The sequence below is a fragment of the Mchenga conophoros genome, linkage group LG9, assembly GCF_057382185.1.
Source record: "Mchenga conophoros isolate Kocher_MC1m ecotype Shallow Benthic linkage group LG9, M_conophoros_male_GT1.1, whole genome shotgun sequence".
NCBI lineage: Eukaryota > Metazoa > Chordata > Actinopteri > Cichliformes > Cichlidae > Mchenga > Mchenga conophoros.
The window spans coordinates 11,287,709-11,309,122 of record NC_140534.1 but is presented as its reverse complement, the minus strand read 5'-3'; the positions used below and the strand labels follow the sequence as shown (position 1 = coordinate 11,309,122).

General features: G+C 40.0%; 2 protein-coding genes across 3 annotated transcripts; both read right to left on the bottom strand.

Moving 5' to 3' along the window:
- Positions 1-5,340: 5,340 nt before the first annotated feature.
- pigm (phosphatidylinositol glycan anchor biosynthesis, class M) lies at positions 5,341-10,104 on the bottom strand. Its single transcript, XM_085285901.1, has 8 exons — positions 9,733-10,104; positions 8,732-8,905; positions 8,464-8,590; positions 8,131-8,380; positions 7,770-7,873; positions 7,391-7,545; positions 7,193-7,294; positions 5,341-6,385 (listed from the first exon to the last, which is right to left on the bottom strand). The coding sequence occupies exons 1-8, from the start codon at positions 9,901-9,903 to the stop codon at positions 6,218-6,220; spliced, it is 1,251 nt and encodes a 416-aa protein (XP_085142027.1). The 5' UTR covers positions 9,904-10,104; the 3' UTR covers positions 5,341-6,217.
- A 540-nt stretch (positions 10,105-10,644) lies between these two features.
- LOC146566841 (leukocyte elastase inhibitor-like) lies at positions 10,645-19,593 on the bottom strand. 2 transcript variants are annotated; one of them, XM_085286340.1, is made up of 10 exons: positions 19,448-19,593; positions 18,778-18,959; positions 15,094-15,192; positions 14,215-14,355; positions 13,922-14,039; positions 13,594-13,736; positions 12,825-12,902; positions 11,941-12,030; positions 11,672-11,852; positions 10,645-11,523 (listed from the first exon to the last, which is right to left on the bottom strand). In XM_085286340.1, the coding sequence occupies exons 2-10, from the start codon at positions 18,952-18,954 to the stop codon at positions 11,297-11,299; spliced, it is 1,254 nt and encodes a 417-aa protein (XP_085142466.1). In that variant the 5' UTR covers positions 18,955-18,959; positions 19,448-19,593; the 3' UTR covers positions 10,645-11,296. The 2 variants fall into 2 exon arrangements, with proteins under 2 accessions (XP_085142466.1, XP_085142467.1); XM_085286341.1 differs by lacking the exon at positions 15,094-15,192 and having other exon boundaries at positions 19,448-19,592.
- Positions 19,594-21,414: the final 1,821 nt, after the last annotated feature.

The window sequence follows — 21,414 nt, the reverse complement described above, 5'->3', positions numbered from 1 at the left end:
CAGGTGGTCATTTTTTTTAGTTACTGCAAGAATAACATTAAATGTCCTAGCTACACTCATCAGACAAACATCATCACAGAGCTAATGTGAAATCATGTACAGTGAGAGGTCATTTTACCAGACTTCATGATTTCCAGCTCTTTCTAGGATCATCAAAACACAAATTCTGCTGTTCAGTTAACATCCTTGTCTTTTTAGCAGCTTTTGAATTTTTCACGCACACCAAATATGGTTTCATCCTTCAGATTTGTCTCTCAATTAATAATAAATATTCAGCAGAACAGGATACAGAGTATCTCTAACCACATGCCCTGTATGATTAATGTGCTGCAAAGTTGGCGTGACAACTTGCTTCACACGATCTGGGAAACTTCCCCATTTCTCACCACTGCCTGGGATGAGGGCTAGAGCCAGGGGAATGTTGGCGGTCACCAAAAGGTGGAGGGCAGAAAAAGAGGCAGTGGACATGAGGGGAAAGAGATGTAACCTAAAAGCTGTGGTTAGATCCCGACCCTGTGGGATTCCCAGAAGAGCTGGACTCCAGTCCATCCAGGCAGTTAATTGTATTTACTTGGCACATATGGTTTAAAGTACTCCCTGAACATTTATGCTCATCTACTAAAATTATCATAGGTATTCATTCAGCGTCGCTTCCTTTGAATGTGACTGTAGAAGTGCAGTATGTGGTATTTGGATTTTTTGCTTGTCCAAAAATCAGTCAGATTTAAAGAGTAAATAATAAGTGGCTTGAAGGCCAAACTCAGAATTCAAGTGGTTGCAGATAATGGGACACAACAATTTAGCATCAAGAATGGAGGAAATCCACCAGACAAACAATTGCAGCACTGGAACTAAAAATGAAAGTAATATCAGAAATTACAGAAACTGATACTCCGGAAACAATTAGGCTATTTGGTAAACTGGCCAAAGTCGAACCTTTGGGTCCTGGGACACCGTGGGAACTTTCATGATACGCGCTTCATACTTAAAAGTAAATGTTAGTGTAGACTGTATATAAAAGATGGATGTAAACCACTATGATGGCTGATCACTCCACAATCTGAAGCATCAGTGATAGTATTTTAGAGGTTGTCCGTTAATTAAAATTAATCATGAAATATCAAGACTTTTTAAAATTATATTAGTATGTGCACTTGGCCAGTGGATAAATGTTTTTCTTGGATACTCTTGTTATTGTTTACAAGCTGGTTGCTGCCCAATAGTTTTTAGGATGAGGGGGAAAAAACTTTTCCAGATCAAGCAAACGTCAAACAGAAACAGAATTGAGATTTTGTGCAACAAATACACATACTGGTAAGAAAGAACTAGTTTCTCCCACTGCCAACTACAGTATCGTAATTCCTCCCTCTAATCCCCCCCAGAAGCTTGTGTTTGTTTTGCTGTGGGGAGAGTATAGCTTATAGGGAATTACGGGATACACGAGGATCAGCCAGTAGGATGATTTTGAGTGTGTACATACATTTGTGCATGTTTGTGTGCATGCTAGTACATCAAGTAAGCGCCACATAGTCACATCCTATGTTTGTCTGTAAAGCACAAGAAATCCTATTATGCTTTCCACCATTATCCACTATGTATTTACAAAAATAAGGTCTAGGGCCAGCATTCAGCTATACCACAGATCCAGAACACTGAATAATGGTTATTCAGTTTGTTTTGTTTCATTATTAGGTTTTTGGAGATAATAAAGATAAAAAAACAGGAAAAAAGTGACCGTAAAGTGACCAATCTAATGATGGCTGCTCCCAGCAGGACAATGTCCATTGACTCAAAGCTCAGATCATATCGAACTGGTTTCTTGAGCATGTCAGTGAGTTCACTGTATCCAAATTGCCTCTACGGTCAAGAGATTTTAATCCGATAAAAGCACCTTTGGGATGTGGTGGAACAGGAGATTCACATCATAGATTTGCAGCCGACAAATATTTGAAGAATGTTTCCAGCAGCTTGTTGAATCTGTGCCATGAAGGCAGTCCTGGAGGCAAAATAGTCTCCCACTCAGTGCTAGTAAGATGCATCTTATAAAGTGTCCAGTGTTGTATGTTTTACTGTATTTGGGAAATAACTCGACATTTTTACATAACTGTGAAAGTGTATAATTAGCAGTCTCCAGAACTAGTATTTCTACATTATAAACTACACTTCCCATAAATTCTTCTAAAGAATTGTATTTTGATACTGTCCTATTGAGCAATTACCATGTGTGTGTCAGTACTGATGTGTTTTACACGCACAGTTGTACAGAATGCCTTTCTTCCTCTTGACTTACAAAAGGCAAATTAAGATCCTACTTCCCATTGGTGCTTCACACACAATGTGTTTATGTTTCTAGGAAACTGCATTTGCAACATGTTTTTCATACAAAAGTGCAGGGCCACCTGTGCTAGGTTGTTTTGGCTGTGAGAAAATGAATGCGATTTTTATGTTTTTACTTAGCAGAACTATAGGAACTACAGTGTAGGAGAAAGTGTAAACGCTATTCACAACCCATTGTGATTCATAAATAGTGTGTATGCAGAGTGCCAATAGGTCAATAGCTTTGGCCCCAAAAAGCCTTGTTGGTGACACGGGCTAATGTTTTGGGACTTCCTGTTCAATCTGTTGTCCTTTAATTTTTAATCTTCTTCTTCTTTTTCTAAGAACCTTCCCAAATGGCACTGATGATCATACTCCTCCAAGATGCCTGTGCTCTCACAGCATTTCAAGCAACTGGTTTGATGTTTTCTTCATTCAGTCCTTTATTCCGTCACTGAAGGTTTTTGGTGTTCACAGTTGATGGATGACAGTCGGGGGTCACCTGTGACAGATGAGCATTTATGCTCTTCAAGACCATAATTATCCTCCAATCCATTCTCTTCCATTAATCCAACTGAGGGTCAGAGAAGGGCTGGAGCCTATCCCAGCTACCACAGGTCAAGAGGCAGGGTACACAATCTGAACTGGTCACCAGCCTGTCGCAAGGCTAACACATAGATACAGACAACCACTCACACCTATGGGCAATTTAGAATCACCAGTTAATCCAACCCCACTAACTGCATGCCTTCGAATTGTGGGAGGACACTGGAGTACCTGGAAAGAACCCACATGGAGAACATGCAAACTACACACAGAGAGGCCCCAGACTGGATTCAAACCCAGGACAATCTTGCAGTGAGGTGACTGTGCTGCATAATAATGTTGAAAAAGTCTCAAGTGTCTTTCTCAAGATTGCTTTCCTGTAAATGCATGCTCCCTTTTGCTCTCCACTTTTACTGTACGCAAAGCCTGCTTAAGCATATTACGTCAAAAGTACTGAGGAGGCTTTTACTCACAATACTATTACCACAAAACTCCAGGTAATCTTTGCAGATCATGCACGCACTGCATGTTAAGATATCCACTTGCACTCAGACTGTTGACACTAAATTGTAAACAGAATAATGGAAACAGCCTTAATTAAATAGTTAGAAATACTCTGAACGATAAAGCATTCTGCTCTCGTCTCGCAGGGATCAAACTGCATAACAGGAATCACATTCAGGCATAAAGTCCTCTTCATGACGAGTAACAAGTAACTCGTGACGCAGTGTTTGATACTGCTACAAGATTTCAGTGAGCCATTTGTCTCACTGTAGCTTCATATCAGATGCTGTGACAATGACAGGGAGGAGGAGCGGCTGAGGCTGACTTTAAATGTTTAATATTCACTCGCATGCACGCAACCTTCGATCACGCCATCTGTACAATGCTCGTTCGGTACAGGAAGGGGAAAGGATGAGGACGAGAAAAAAAAGAGAGGGAAGTGAGATAAATTTGAGAGAAGAAAAAACAGAAGTCAATTTGGGAAAAGGGCAAAAAAAAAAAAGGAGTAGTGCTTTAAGGCAACTGTAGTGTAACCAACGTGTTTGACGCTTGCTGACAGCTGATCCGTGAGCCACTGTGTGTGTGTGTGTGCGTGCAGATCAAAACCTATAATCCTATACCATACAAGGTTGCGTGACCGTTCATACCCTGCTGTTCTCTGCTCCACACACCATTTGGCCTAACTGGTCACTCCCTCTCTTGCTCCATCTTTCTCATACACGTTTAAAAAACACACAGAGATAAAGGCAGATGAACAAATACATGCATACATCCCCCCCAGTGACAATGAGGAGAATTCTTCAGGGTCTGGCACAAACAGGCATCTGCATACACATGCATACACTTCATTAAACACACATATACACATTAGCATATGGGACATAGTCACGCAACCCCCTCAACCTTCCCACTTCTTGCTTCCTGAGCACAATTAACAAATATACAGTGAACGCAGCGCCTTGTTTTCTTTATTTGTCCACATCAGCGCACCAGCAGCAGAACAGTGCTTTCCACCTTTTTTAGACTGTTGTGCCTACAGAGTGCTGTTACCCTTCACTCACCAGACACATCAGGTTCATCTGAACTGGTTTTAGTTTGCCTCCATAGTTCACCAACTATGATGGTATGATGAAACTCTTAAGGGGACAAGTAGCTGTAATTTGGATTGGCTGCCACAAAAAACTGAAATTGTAATATAGGGGAAAAACATATTCGTATTAATTTGTAATCCTAAGAATTTGCAAATAAACCCCTGAATGTGGCCGTCAGTTTTAAAATAAGATGGTTTATGCATGTGCCTGGGGGGCAACTAGCCAGTTGAAAGGTTACTGGGTGCATCCTGGTGATTCAGAAACTAGATATGCAGGCTGCAGCTGACCATGACTCACACGCATGCACATACGCAACACACAACCAAGACCTTATACTCGTACAGAAAAGCAAAGCAATGTGCAAATGTCTAAGGAAAGCCACCGATTTGACCCAACCTGCTGTGTATCTCAAGCATTCATAATGCGAATCCAGTATATTATAATTATTATGCACTTCCACTATCAGTCCCAGGATCAACAGACACGCTCAGAACCAACAGGGCTAAAGTGAATGCTCTAATAATTTCCATGTGAGATTAGAGGGAGAGTACAGTGAGATTATGGAGCCACTGCCAGCTCTGTTTGTTTTAGGTTGTGTTCATGCTCCAGTTGACTGATTAATCTGCGAGGGTTACATGAGGATGTTTGCTCAAGCTGTCCCTTCTGCTTGCAAATGCTCCTGCCTACTGGTCACAGCTGCAAACTGCAGCCAAAGAAGCTGCAAGTCAAACAGCTGCCTTGACAGAAGATTATGCATTAGTGGCCTAGACTGTAAATACTGTGCTTGTCTGTTTTCTTACAGTGTTAATAGTAAACACAGATGAAATCATTAGGTCCGAGACGTAACCAAGGATTTGAAATTACACAACAGCATTCTCAGGAAATTACTTATTTGATTTTATTCATTTGTGAAACTGTAAAAAAATAGACATAAAGACAACAGTGCATTTGTTTACCGTTTCTAACAGTAGAACTATTTAACATATTCTCCCTCAAACCAAGAAACTATCTCCTACCTGTCAGATTAATGTGCAGGTCAGCCTCAATTTACACCGGTCAGGACAAAAAACACGACACAATTTAGGACAGATTTTGCTGGATTTTGTAACGGTAATTCTCCTCGGTGCAATCTAATCCATAGTTCAAGTGCTGAAAGTACCAACAATAATGTCAACATGAAAGTGAGACACTCAGACTGAAGGCTTCTCGATTCCTAGCAGCATACAATTGGATTATTTCTCCCTCTGGAGTTAGAAAATGCTTTCCGTCACCACGAGGTCAAAATGCCACCCCAGAAAAAATAAAAAAATCCCCGAGGGGTGTGTTAAATACTTTGACCCAGAGCTGTTTATTAAGACTGTTTGTGATCTCTGATCTGCAGCAGGTGTTTTGCCCCATCAGCAAACTTTTGACAAATGACTTGGCCACAGGTGGAGCAGACTTCAAAGTTACCATCCAAAAAAACCTGGCCAACAGTCAGTTTCTGCTACGTGTCATACACTGTGGATTTAAGTGTTTTGACCGGCAGTGGTGAGCATATAATCCAAAGGTTTAACTCAGAAAAACTGAAAATCCACCTAAGCCTTTGTCGCTCAGAAAACGTAGTGTTCTTTGCTAAAGTGATTTAAATTATTAGAGAAAGTAATTAAAGTCTGGGGAGATTAAACTTTGGTCTACATGGATCCACAGTGCATGATCTGAAAGAGCATCCTTTGAAGTTTCAAAGACAAAATTTCTTCCACTTTGAATACATTTGGGTTTTATTCAGCTTTCAGTCTCAGTGGAGTTTTTGTTGGTTTGTAATGAGTTACAATCTGGATCAGAATAAAGCAGTTGACGACCTGGAAGAGCAATCCGGCTAGCCAGATCCATAAGAAGGTGTTGTAGCCTTCAAACTCCAGGAAGTAGGCTGGGCCCAACCAGATGGCCTGTTTAGGGGAGAAAAATATGACAGTTTATTTTAAAAATATTGCCAGATGACTTCAGTTCTATGTATCCTATCACTCGTATAACTTTCAACTCAGCATGATCAAGATCACAATCAAGAAAACAAACTTTAGGGCTCTGAAAACACCGCCAACTAGGAGGTGCTACAAAATAGTGACCACTTGAGGCTAGCTCTAAACATTAGTCAATCCTCTTAGAGCTACATATTAAAACGCACAAGTTTAAGGCAGAAACACAGTTTTCTGCTTTCATTCTGGCACAAAAAAAATCCTTATAGACAGTTTTACCCTTTGTGAAAACTACAGGTGGGTGAATTTGTACAAGGCTCATCCTATCAAGCCGTTCTGAGGCTTAAAAATTTTATTTCCGTGGCTAGTTGTCAAGCTGTAGCTAACCAAAATTTTGTCTTGCTGTGTAGTTGATTGTAGTGAGTGGTAAGGGACACTAAGTGGTGAGTAAAACTGTAGTATTTTTCTAGTGTGTAAGCACTCGTCAGACGGTATCTGTGTCTGTGCAATGCACCTGTACACTCCATGAATGCACCTTGCTAACCAAGGTGTTAGCTAATAGTGTAACAATCCTCCCTCTTGTACAAATATGGTCACTTCTGGCTACAAAACACTAATATTAGAATTTAAAACACTAAAATTAGAATATTAAACTACTAGTCTGGGATTTTGAATGGAGAGCCCATAGATTCAGTCTATGGTATGAAATCTGATTACATTAACAAATGTATATCTGAATTCATATTTAACTGTAATTTTAAATGTGCTTAACTTAATTACCTGTCCAGCAAACCAGAGGAGCAGTAGTCCCAGCCCTTGTTTTACTGTCAGACTCAGGTTAGGGATGACCAGAGGAAGTAAGCACAGGTACCAGAGGAAGTACTGTGAAAGGATTACAAGAAACATTGTTAAATTTGTAAAGTCTGTGTGTTATGTCTAGGACAGGAGGAACAAAGTGAAATTATGTTAGGTATGTACCTGAGAAGTGCACACTTTGTTGAAGGTAACAAAAATGGCTGTGTGCAGGAAACAGCAGAAGGCCAGGTCTTTGTAATACATCCATGATGTTACCAACAGCAGGGCAAACTGCGGCAGGAATGCTGCCAAGCCTAGCCACTGGCTCCACGTACTCTCTGCAAGGCCGAAAGAAATGTGCTCATTTAAAAAATAAATAAATAAATAAATAAATAAATAAAGCTGTATTTCCCGCTGTACGTTTGCTCAGTATAACACAAAAGACAAAGGAAAATAACTCAACACACCTATAAATCAGATTTAACAAGCATTTTATTGCCTTCAAACTTCATCATTTCGCATGCTACACAATACAGGCGTGAATGGTTGGATGGATAAATACCTGCAGTAAGGTAGAGCATGTAGAAGTATGGAGAGAAGTTGTGTCTGATGTCCCTTCTGGTCAGATGGTACAAATAGGTCTCATAAAGAAACTGCCAACCATACCTGCGTTTGTACGAGAGGACACACGTGTGAGTAAGAGTGTTGGTTCAAATAATGGGTCACAAGAGGCTAGCATTAAGTCAAATCAAAAACAGTACTTAGCATTGTTGAAAGTCATTCCTAAACAACAGTTTATCATCTTCAAAGTAATTTTTATGGCATCTGAATATTAACCATTAATGCTAATTCCAATAGCATTAGTTGTAGTAATAGAACAGTCATTTCTAAATCATGGAAACGGTTTGTGGTGTCCATCTCACATGTAATAGAAGAGTGCTGTGAGTGTAAAGAAGACTCCGCCAGCCACACTTGCAAATAGGAGCAGATCTTGGTTGAAGAAACCAACAAAAAAGCCGACAAGCTTCTTGAATCTTGAGACCTTTTTGGCTTCATCTACCCTGATTTCAGCTGTGCGAAGGGTCAGGGCAATGGGCAGAGCATACGTAACAGGGTAGATCTTCATATGAACCGATAAACCATACAGCAGCGCTGCCCAGGTCAGACGCTGAGCTGGAAGAAAACAAAAGGAGCCAATAAACACAGAAGCTGCGAAAACACATGATCAAATTAATGCTGATATATTTAACCCACACCTCTGCGTTCCATGCAGAGCAGAGTCCCCAGCACCAGAGCTGCCAGGATTGACTCAGCATTCCCTCGGCTGGACACGCCCATGGGCAACGGGTTGAGAAGCCACAAAGAAGAAACACAGCGTGCAGTCTGAACATAAACAAGCAAAAATGTATTTTTGTATTTTTATCTGTAAAAAAAAGAAAAAGAAAAAAAATACCCCCCCCATAGCTCATCTAATTAAAAAAAAAAAAAAGAGAGAGACATGATGAAAGAGTGCCAGTCACAAACCTCAGCTCTTAGACCTCGCAGGCAGAGGACTTTGTAGATGAGCAGTCCTGACAGCACATCGCATACAATGAAGAGGATCTTTCCAAAAACCATGTTAAGATAGATGTTTGGGGTGAGAAGCCAGGCCAGCAGAGGAGTGTAACGGTAGGTTGACCTGTTGTATGGGGACTCGCCCTGTAAAAGGAATTCCCCACATGAAAATGCTGAATGTGATATTAGGTTAAATAAAGGGGTTATATATGATAACCAGCTAAAACAGCCATTTCATCCAAAAGCCTGACAGAAATTTTGTCTTCTGTTGACGGTTTCATACACCATTCTTAAAGTGCTAGAATAAATATCATATCTTAAACATAGCTTATTTTGTTAACATAGAAATGTAATAAGGACCTCACTACAAAAAATATCCTAACATAAAAATAAAATATTTTTATGTTTCACTCTCTGCATCTCTGGAAAGTTAAACAACAACCCCATAAATTGGCTGTATTTGATACAACTCCAACTAACTTCATGTGTTAAATATCCAGGTGTCCAAAACTGTCTGAACTTCACTTAAAAGTCAGGCATTCTCGTTGATGTGTGTGTGTGTCTTAATATTTTTCTTTTCTCCTTCCACCGATCTTGTGCCATAGAGCTACTCTCTAGCCTAGCTCTGTCGGAGGCTTCTTCCTGTCAAACGGGATTTTTTTCTTCCCACAGTCTCCAAGTGCTTGCTTTGGGGAGTTGTTTGTTTTCTCCCGAATAACTGCGCTTTATACCACATTGAGGGGAATCCTGTTACGATTTGACGTTATAAAAATAAACCTGCATTGAACTGAATATACTAAGCTTTGGTTTGGTGACCTAACAGCTTCAATTCCAGGTAAATCCTAGTTCATAAATTCTCCATTTAGCTCAGTATTAAGTAATGTTACCACCCTTATACAACTGGTGCTTCTCACTATTTTTCATTGTCAGCGTTATATCAGCAGGACATTCAGTTTTGAGACAGTTGTTACCTCAGTAATGAACCTCGCAGCATCTGTGAACACATGGTAGTCAATGTCAGTGTACTTCACCGCCATTGTCCTGTCCTGGTAGTCTCCATAAGCGACCAAAGCCAGTCTTATAACGAAGGAAGCCGTGAAAAGGAAATGCTTTTCAGTGAGTTTAGATATTAGCTTCTCCATCACCAGCCACGGAGTGATTAGCAGGTAGGACTGAGAGCTACGTTGGCTATTTTTCTATGTTTAACGTTACTTCGCGTCCATATCCTTTCTATTTAGTTTACGGACTTATCAAACATTAATACTAGCGAGTATTAATCCAATTTGAATGCCCCAATTTCAAATATGACAACACGGAAGTTATCCGGAAGTGGCATTAGCAAAATTGTCTTCTTCGTATAAATTCTACAAAGGGCTTCAGTGAGCACAGCTAATGCAATAGCACCACCTACTGTGTTGGAGTGGGACTGCTATTTAAAATTGGAAATTATGAAGCTATTTTTAACAGTTATTATTATTATTACTCTCTTTGGTTAAGATAAGTATTATATTGCATTTAAACAAAATGAATAACTTGTTTGAGGATTGAAAGTTACTGCCCAAGGCTTGGCTGATACAACTTTTGTTGTTTCAGTTGGTTACATAGGTAATATTTTTTATTTTTTAACAGAAGTGTAGAAAGTAATCCAGTGGCCAATTCGAAACTGCTTTAAGTCTCCTTTTTTCCTACTGGAACAAAACAATGGCAAAATGCCCCCCCTAAACATTTGAAAGGACTAATATGATGTTAGAGTGACTGACGGTGACAAGTGTAATACCAAAAATTCTACATTAAATGGTTAAACAGCATTAGAAACCCCATCCTATAACACTTGGCTGAACCAGGTAAAGGAAAATGTGAGTAAAAGGCATTTTAAACATGGAGCAGTTGCAAACCACACACTTTATTCCACATGTAAGTCAAGGAATACATAAAAATGACCTGGACTCAATGCCAGTTCAAGCATTTATGTACGTTTTTATAAATTCTCCAATTATTATATGCATTTTATAATTCCATATAAAATGTATTACACTGTTAAAATTATTATCTTTGGCTAAGCTAAGTATGATATTGCATGTTTTCAGATAAAATGCATAGCACATTTTTTTAACCAAAAAAGGTGCAGCTGGTGTACAGCAGGTTAATAGAGGCACATTGTAAACTTTTTCCTAAGGTGTAAGGCATATGATAACAATCTAGTCTTCAAGATAGATAAAATAGGGTATATGACTGCAGCAAACAGGGCCATACGTGCATTACGACATAAATCAAAAGATCAAATTAGGTTAAACAGTGCAAGATGACAGTATTCAGAGAAGAGACACAAACAAGGGGTGAAATTTTTTATAAAAATTACACACCGTCATTTTTAATTCCTCATCCTGGTGGTGTTGATATACAGGCCAGGAACATAGGGTGAGATTAGCATAATGAAACTCTTGAGCAGGAGCTCTCAGCAACAACACCAAATTCGATTTTACACCAGTCATGTTGTAACCTCCCTCCAGCTGAGAAACACCACTCTAAACGCGCTCACACGGGGGAACTGTATCGGCCAGCGAAGAGGATGCTCGAGGAAGGGTTGTGCCTGATGAAGAAGAGGAAGGGGTGGTCGGCGATGAATCTGGCTGGAATCCTGGCGCAGCGCAGCATCATGATAGCAGCGGTGGCAGCGGCAGCCTCCGTTCCCTCCTCGTTGACCTCCACGAAAGCCTTGTGCACGACTTTGGACAGCACCAGGTCATTGGCAGGAGACATGCCTGTCACAAAACAAAGCAAAATAACATATTTGATTTATGTAGAATATGGAGGTGATGGAAATTACGGTGATTTAAGAGAACAGCAGCAGTCCGTTCATGTTTTGGGCTCCCGTTTTATTGTGCGGCATGTTCCAAGAATACTTCATACCAGAGAAGTCACTCTTTTGCATGTCAAAGGCATCCACCATGCCCATGCTGACCAGGACAGTCTTCATGTCGTAATTCTCCTCTAGCTTGAATCGAGGCAGGCCCACCGTGACCTCAATTTCATCCATCATATTGGGATTAGTCCACTCCACAAAATTCTCAAAGGTCAGCTCCTTCTCCAGCTAGAGATGGGGAAAAAATAAAAATAAAAAAAATCATCCACTGTTTATGTATTTCATAGGTTTCATTATCCAAGTGTGCTTGTTATACCTTCTCCAGACCCGTTGTGCCGTCCTCGATATTTTGGGGCAGAAAGACGACCATGCTGAGCTCATTCCCTTTGTAAGGCAACTCGATGATCTGTCGCACAGGTTTCAAACATTAGCGTGAATATATAATAGTGGCTATGCAACTGTTAGACTTAATCATCTTAGTTTATTATAACCTGCTTCCAAAAATGTTAACATGCAATGCCGTGTAATACAATAACTTATACAAAAACAAATCCAGAAAGCTGGGACAGGGGCAACATAGCACTAAAATAACTTGTAGACCATTAAGCTTACAACAGTGTGGTGTTAAAAAGAAAAAAGAAACAAAAACAAAAAAACAAAACAAAAAAACAAAACAAAAAAACAACACCATTAAATACTTTTCAAAAGGCACTAAAATCCCTGTGCACAAGAGTCAAGGGTAAAAACAAACAAACAAATTGATGTTGGCGACAATCTTTGGCTCGTCAGATTGCACTGTTACAAAACTGACATGATTTTGCAAGAAAAACAAGTTCACAGGCTCTGGAAGACTTCAAACCAACGTTGGCAGTAAATACAGTTCATTCCTGCATTTCTGCAAATCCAACTTTATTCTCTACCTTCCTTGGACTGAGGAGAAGTGGAAAACGATTAACCATCTTGTATGTGCAGTTCACAAACCAGCATCCATGATGATGCAGAGAGCATTAGTCCACATGACTTAACCACTAAAGCTGAACCCACCAAGGTTTTGAAACAGCCTGAGCTGCCAACCAGACAACATTATGGTTGTGTGTGTGTGTGTCACACACATACTCTCTCAAATCAAACTATTTTAAATGCTGCCAAGTTAACAGGTGATGGGTTGCCGGCCATACTGACTGATTTACTGCAAATTACCTGACAGTTGACTTCATGGATGAAGGTCAAAGGGAACTTAGACTTTTGGTACATCATCTTCACTGGCTTAGTGTCATTCTGAAATATGAAAAAAAATAACATGTGAAACATCACCAGCTGAAATCTTTTACTTTGTCACGAGTGTACTAGTTCAACCTGAAATTGGTGTTGAGTGTATACAGAAGTGTATGAGAGCAACCGCAGTTAGAAGCGAACCTGCTCGAGGAGAAAAAGTGAAGTTTTAAATCATTGGCTTGCAAATAAATAATGTTAAAAATAGTTGTTTCTTTAAGGCTTGTTGAGCTACTCGAGAAATACAAACAGCAGTGAGAGTGTGACTTTCACTCATCAGGTGAAGAGCAAACCACTGCCACTGCCAGCCCACTTCTTCTAGATTTCCAACTGTTTGCTGGCAAGTTAATAATAACAGCTGGAAAGGCTGAGATATAACAAGCCTTGTTCTTGAGTTAGATTTGCTCTCTTTAAGTCATGAGACGGTTTAACATCACTTCATGCAGTTCTAGGATTTTGTCAGCCAGTCGAAGCATAATGACTTTTTATCACTCTGAGCAAAGTCTAATGTGTTTTTTACTGTGTTTCATCACAGCTAACAGAAATATCTGATCGAGAGGTGCCGCTAAGAATGTGACTGAACACCATGTGATCTTAAAAAAAAGAAGAAAAAAAAAAGACCCTTACCACAAACACTGTCAGGATATATTATATATAAAAAATAAAATCAGCAGTATTCATGCAGCTGCTGTATTACCTTGTTGACTCGAAACTGAGCATCTTGTGTTTGATCCTGCTTAAACTGCTTGTTCCAGAGGCCCTTAAAGTAGATGGCATTGACCAACACCAGCCTGGTCATGGGGTCCAAAACACCCTGAGCCAGCAAATCCTTAATTTTACCTGAAGGATACGTTGACACGTGTGAAGCAGCGACACAGACGTATGTAATAAATACTCTACTAACATCTCACAGAAGAACAGTTCTGCAGGACTACTAACCAACACACTAATACTATAAAAGTTTTTTCATTACAACTTCTAACTTCATATCAGTGGAAGGTGGACATGTTTAGTGTGTTACCCACCTTGTGTTGTCTTCTCCACCCAGCTGTTGATGTTGAGCCTGGCAGCATCGAAGCTTTTGATGAAGTCCACGGCCTCCAGCTCAGCATTGTAATGCTTCTTGGTTTTTCCCAAGAAATCCTGAAATCAGTTAATGACACACTTATAAAGTCTGAACACCCAAACAAAATAACCTATTAGCTCTGTGGGATTTTACTGCCTAATCAACTACCTCATTCTTTCCTCCACAGCTTAAAGATTTCTCTCATTCTTTAGGAAAAAAAAACAAGCCACACGAACAGAGACACACACACACCTCAACAAACTGGTAGGACTGCTCCCCATACAGTCTGTTGGCAACGCTGAGAGAATATGGAGCATCTGACTTGTTGAGCACACTCAGCAACTGCGCAAAGCTGCTGTGGACATCATCCTGACAATCCTTCGTTTTCAGGCACTGTGAACAAAGCAGACAACTGTTCAAAAAACAAAACAAAAAAAAGCACTGGATTCAGAGAAGCCATGACCCAAGCTTAGAGAAGCCTTTCCACAAAGCATTTACAGCACATAAAGACCCACACCATCCCACCACCGTGTTATCATTTATGTGGTCATCTTCAAGTCCAACTGCTTAATAAGAACGAAGTAGAGTGTGTTTTTACATGGTGCACATCCACAGCTAAAGTCACAGACGGCTGTAATGTTGGGTGCTCAATTTGTTAACAGAGTTTTCTCTCTTTATACAAGAGTGATTCTCTGGAATTACACAAACAGGAAATGGAAAAAGTGATGCGCTGTCATAGGTTCAAACTTTGAAGGCTCAAGTGACATTTACAGCATCTGCTAATAAGAGATAAAAAGAAAGAAAACACACAGAAAGAGGTCATAAAAGGACACGGCTATATTCATATGCATTATGTAATGCTGTGGGGTTTGAAGCTGTTGGACTCGCCACATACACATTAAACCTTCAGTAAACATATCACTGCTGCTTTTACCCGACAGTTCAAGACAGCAGCATAAAGGACATCAGCAAAGCAAAAACAGAGTACAAACACAGATGTGAAATGCTCTGTGAAGCTCTAACATCTTTGTTTCCATTGATCCCCTCACCACACGGCACTGTTAGATCAGCTGTTAGTAATATTTCCCCTTTTGTTAGTGTGCAATTCCTGTATTGCTGCTTTGTTACCACCTTCCTCAGATTCGGCAGCGCAGACTGGGCCTGCTGTTGCATGTGCATCTGTCCCGCCGGTGCGTGCTTAGGCTTCTCTGCCTTGGTGAAGCAGAGAACCTAGAAGTGCGATTCCAAGTGCTCACCGTTACGTTCAACGTTTGTTTTTCCATTTTTAAAAAACAAAACAAAACAGTAATTTATGAGCTTGTCCTTAAACTGATGTGTTGGCCGAGTTGTAGACTTCAATCTGATACCTGAACAAGAAATCTTCTAATGAGTCGCTGATAATGTTCAATGAAACACTTTTACACAGTTGTGACAAACCCCTCAGTTGAAAAAACAAAACAAACAATAGAAACAATTATAAACAGTATGACCATAACTTCCCTGCATTCATTTGCTTTAAGCATAAAGAATATTTCCTCTACAGAGGAATTTTTTGAGAACCAAAACATTTTAGCCAGAATCAAAGTATTATCATTTTAAGTAATTACAACATTTTATTTTGTGTTATAAACTCTTACTTAAAATTAAACCAGCAAAATATACAGTCTTTCAAATAAGGTAACAGGCAGCCAACTGTCCTTACAGTAGGTCCCCAGATGCCCCTCTGAGCCAGGCTCATCTTTCTGTGATGGTACAGCTGAGCCAAGCTGACTCAGAGTAATCACACCCAACAGCCGTGTCTGGTTGCACTTAGCACAGTAGTGTATAAAACTGTGCTTGGGAAAACACCGTTTACAGTAAGTCGCTCTTTTAAAATTACTTGTACCAACTCGCAGAGAAATAATGTAAGCCAAAAAACAACAACTGTGTTAGATCTGGATTATTAACATAAGTCATTTTTGACAGCAGTGGATTTACTGCATGACTTTGTGGGGTACATCATTATTTAAACAGGCATCTCGTCATTCCGTAAATGTATGACAGAATTGGTTATGGATTTGTTTCTTACCAATAATTAACTCCAATTTAAGTTATTTGGCCACATGTTTTGAACCAATGAATCCTAACCATGGGTGCTTGTAGCTCGGGAAGTGTCTCTGCTCTGGAAAGGCTGATTGTAGTTAGCTGCTGTGCAAACTAACAAAAAAAAAAAAAAAAAAAAAAGCAACTTGTTTATAGGAATATTGTTATGTTAAATAACAGACTAGTCAGCCAATGACCAGAGCAGTCTGAGGTGAGTTAAAGTTCCTCAAATATGTATTTATTATTGAAATGATTTGAATAAATACCGATTTAACAGACAGAGTAAACTGGGAACCGCCCAGTTAGACTGTGAAACAGGACACCTTGTATCCATACATAAGCCACAAGCCACTGGCTTATGTATGGCAAGATCATCTCAACACAATCACATCTATCAAGAGAAAAGAAATGTCAGGCAACAGTGTTGGACGAAGAAAACAGGCGGCATAAAACACACAGATTAATGTCCGATATATCATCTGTCATCATAATCATGATAATCTGTCATGATAATCTTCGAGGAAATTCTTCAAAAGTTTTTCTTCCACGTAATCTCTAATAAATCCATTATGTTTCAGAGTGTTATCACTACAAATGACTGGATAAAGGTGGAGGTTCTTTCCCTCCCATATACACCCACACCCACCAGCATGACTTCACTGGGTGTGACTTGGCTTAAGAAACAGTTCTGTCCTGATGTTCTTACAGAATTACGAAAGTTCAATAACCTACCAAGAGAGGCCCAGTAAAGATAACCACTGAACGAGTGAAAGAGTCACGAGTGTCTCACAGTCTGGCCTGTGCAGTTTCACGAGGTTTCACCATCATGTGGATGGTTCTTAACTGGTTCTTTAAGTTCTGCTGGGAGATCTCGGATCCTGACATTTATGTGGATGCTTCTTTGAAAACTACCACCTACTACAGGACACGTTCAGAGGTCTTATGGAGTTCGTTTGTCGATGATATGGAAGTGTTTTGGCTTGGTTTTAATGTTGTGGCTTGTCACTGTATTCAGTCATAATTTTAACTTATTTAAATGCTTCCATTCATCCATTCTCTTCCAATACAGGGTTGCAGGGGTGGGGTGACTGGAGCCTATCCAGTATATTCCAGTATGTGTGAGGCAAAAACATATTTTATTTCATAGATTCAGAATTGTGGGTGGTCTCTAGCTACACCCTGATTGAGTAATCACGCCCACGTACGTGCATTGCTAAACAGGACTGAATTATTGCACTAATGTTGTTTGTTGAGGAGATAAATGACAAGTGTGTGCAAATTCAGGAAACGTCAGTGCTCCCGTGTGTTTCTTACGCACTCCAATCGACTGCAATATTTGTCAAGCGAACGATTGCCCAACAATCGTACAGTCACTGACACTTACTCACAAAATGAAGAATGTGATTGCACTTTGTTTTTCCAGTTGAACTTCTGCCGCAGGCTTTTTTTTTATTTTTATAAATACACCCCACAGAAAGTTTAACTATGCATCAAATCTCAATTACTACTCTTATTAGCCTTGATAGTTATCTTTTAGCTCCTTCCCTGCTTTGACTCTTGGTGCAGCTCAGTTGCAGAAGCCACATCTGTGTGAAAAGTAGCTGTTTACCTACAGCTACACAAGAAAAGAGACAGCTTGCATTAATCTTGCTTTTCTATGTCAACTGCTGTGATCGTTTTCAAGGAATTTCTTCAAACTTTTCGTTCAAGGTACTCTCTAATAAATCCATTATCTTTCAGAGCATTATCATTTCAAATGACCAGATACACGTGGAGGCCCTCTCTCTCCCACACCCACTAGCTTGACTTAGCTGGGTGTGGCTTGACTTCAGGAATCCTTTTGTCACAATCTTTTGTCACTTCCATACCAGCTACTCCTGCTGAATATAAGGCCTCTCTGCTGTTTATTTAACCAGATGGGCAGTTCTTTAAAATCCCTCAGTATCTCTTATTTAATTTTTACTCTAACAATACACTGATTGTCAATCTCACGTCTAAAGACCTTTGAAATGCAGGGCATGCTCCACAGCGTGAGCCTTCTTCTCCATAAGGTGCTAAAAGCATAGCTCTAATTTCTATAAACAGTTCAAATGCATTTTATGTTTCCACAAATGTGCTTCAGTGCCTGATATGTCTTAGTTAGGGTAGTGTATTACTTCTTCATAGACTGCGTCAAATATTCTTCCAGCCGTTTCCATTTAGTGCCTTAGCTTGGACAAGTGCCTGCTTATGAAATCCAGGCAGCCAGACAAATGGGCACGCCCGCTGCACAAAGGGAACTGATAACCCGTACGGATTACCTGAAGCTTTATTGCCCTTACACTTCCATTTTATGGATCCTGTTCCCCGAGTAACGCAGCACAGGGCTGACCCTCATAAAGGCTGAACAGTACAGATCTTTGTCATTTTTCCTGACACTGAAAGTCAGAGCTTGGTGAGTCACACAGTAGCTTTGGCGGCTTTCAAAAGATCAAATTCGACGCCCTATCATCATGGAGCTTTAATGTTCAACGTTGCTTGAAACGGCCTCTCAGAGCTCTTTAAGTAAATGAAAGGGGCCATTTCAGAAGCCATGGATTTTAACGGTGTTTGGAGGGAAATCCACAAGTGCGTAAAGCAGAAAAGCAATGAAACACATCACAAAATGTAAGCTAACAAGCTTCATAGGGTAGAATTGAACCAGCTTCAACAAGCTGCATACAATCTTCAACAAAGGCAGCTGCACGACTGTACCTCTGACATCTGTGTGGCTGTGTTGCCTCTGGCCCCCAGCATCACCATAGCCAGGGCTGAAGAGATGCTGAACGGGGAGAAAAAGATGTTTCCCGTCTTGTCGTTATTGCTCAGCTCTTTGAGCAAAGTCAGAGAGAAGGCACTGTTTGCCTTGGACAGAGGGGTTGCAGATGCCATTGTTTCTGGTATAAAAAAGAGAGGGCAAAGGTGTTAATTATTGCACTAAAGTAGGATTAATTAAGTGAATTATGGTTCACTTTACCTAAACCCCCAAAACACAACAACAGAAAAGATGTGATTATTGTTTCGGGAATTAGAATGACGTGCATCTTTGGTGGTGTGTATGCAGATTTACCTGCAGACTGCAAATACACCAAGCAACAGTTCAACTTCCACATTTGTCAGTCACATATAAACATCCCTTTTTTTGAGTGCACATGGGGGAAGAAATCTTATATTGCTATCATCGATCATTACTATGATTAAAGTTCTTTACACAGAATTTAAATTCAGTACAGGGACTGCATAATCTGAGCGACTATATAACTTGGATTTTTCCACATATCTGGTTGACGTCATCTGAAATTTATTGTGCTGCATTCAAGTAACACCAACCATCTGCACACCAGATAAAAACAATGCGTCCCATAGTGCACAGCCTGTCACTTACCAACGCGGACTTTTGTCGAGGTCTTCAAGCGATCAGGAGTCTTTCTGTGATGGCAAGCCTTCTGCGTGAAGCATCGCTTTTTATTTACAAATCGGCACGCCCCACGTGAACTTCCGCGTTCTCGAACATCACTGTACGGAAGCCGAATGGAAAAATTCCAGAGAAAAACCACTTCGTCACTTACTGTACAGGAGCAGGGGTAACGCCTGCTGGGAGTTTTAGGTACAATACAATACAATACAATTTTGTATTGTATTGTACCCCTTCAATGCAAGGGGGTGAAACCTTTTTCCAGTTAAAATACTTTAAAGTACAAGTTTAAAGTGAGGTTTAGTCAGTGAGGTACAGCGCATGCGACCTCGAGGAGAAAACGTTTTGCAGGGACTGACGACTAAAGTTCAGAGGCTGGCGCTGTGCGATACTGCAAATTTTAGTGTCGATCCAATACCAAGTAGATATGAGGCCAGTATTCCTTCATTCAATAATAATATTTATTTAGTTAATATTCATTTATTTATTAAACAAAACTCAGTGGATAACATAGTGAACTTAGAGGACAGAAGCAAACTATCAATCCAATACCAGCATTTTTCTTAATACTATGGACATTTGGAGTGATCTGTCCACCTCTAGCAGAGGCCTGTGCAAGAAGCTGGATTTTGTCTTTTCCAGGCAACTTCAAGGTTAACCCTGGGTTTAGGTGGTTGATTTATTGCCTGCGTATTTCACTATGGTAACTCATTCTGGATCAGCAGGTATACCACCTAATGAACAATCAGTTGTCTGGAAAATAGTGTCACTATTCCTGAAAGATCCTTCAAACATCTGTGTGCAGCGTGGGAGAGTCTTACAATAGCCTCAAGACATTTCTCAGTTCTCTAATGTATAATTTATTTTTTTTTGTTGCAGACAATTTCATAATTTCATTGTTTTATATTCTATTACAATCTATATTTGTACTTTCATCCAATTTGCATGTTGACTATTTGAATTCTGTTTTTCTGTACTTTCTCTCAGACTGAGGTAGGACGTGAAAGAATAAAAACTAAAACAATCTTTACAACATTTATGAAATGTTCAGTAATAATCAATCAGATATCTTATTCTCTCTTTTTTTGGCTTTCTTCCCTTGCTTCACATAAACAATACTTTATTCATAAAGCAGATCTTATCCAGTCTTAAAGAGCTCACACATTCACACAGTGCTTTTTCCTCTCACACACTCACAAACTGGTGATTTGTCTGTAGCAACTGTGTTGCTTTCAGTCTGTGTTGTATATTTAACCTCTTCATATGTTCTAATATTGTAGCTTTATCTTCTATCCATCCATTTTTTTCCACTTATTCAATCCAGAGTCGCAGAAGCCCAGCTGTGACAGGGCACACCCTGGATGAGTCACCAATCTGTCACAGGGCTAATACATAAAGGCAGACATCTATTCACACCTACAGGAAATTTAGAATCAACAGTTAATCTAACCCCATGCATGTCTTTGGACCACCAGAAGAAGCCAGAGTACCCAGTGAGAGCATGCAAACTGCATGCAGACTAGATTCAAATCCAGGACCTGTAGTATCAACCACTGCACTACCCTCGTTTTAGCATTCAGTGGAAAATGATCCTTATTGCCTATGTTAGGTTAGGTAAATCCAGATCACATAAAGTTATTCAAGCTAAACTGAACTTGCATCGTAGGCTCTGAAATAGTTTGGACAAGTGACACTACATTAAAACACAGTTATGCAACGAAATTCAAATTTCTGGTACATAAGAAGAGAGATTCTTTGGATTCAAGGCAAACAATGACAACCAAGAAGAGATGCAAAGGGTGCACAGCGCAGCACAACTAACCTGTTCAACCGCCACAGCCTGCAGTATAATGAATGAAGGCTAAAAATAATAATGCAGTGGTTGCTAATGTGAATCACCCAACATTAACCTAGACGCCCATAAAAGGAAGCCTGTG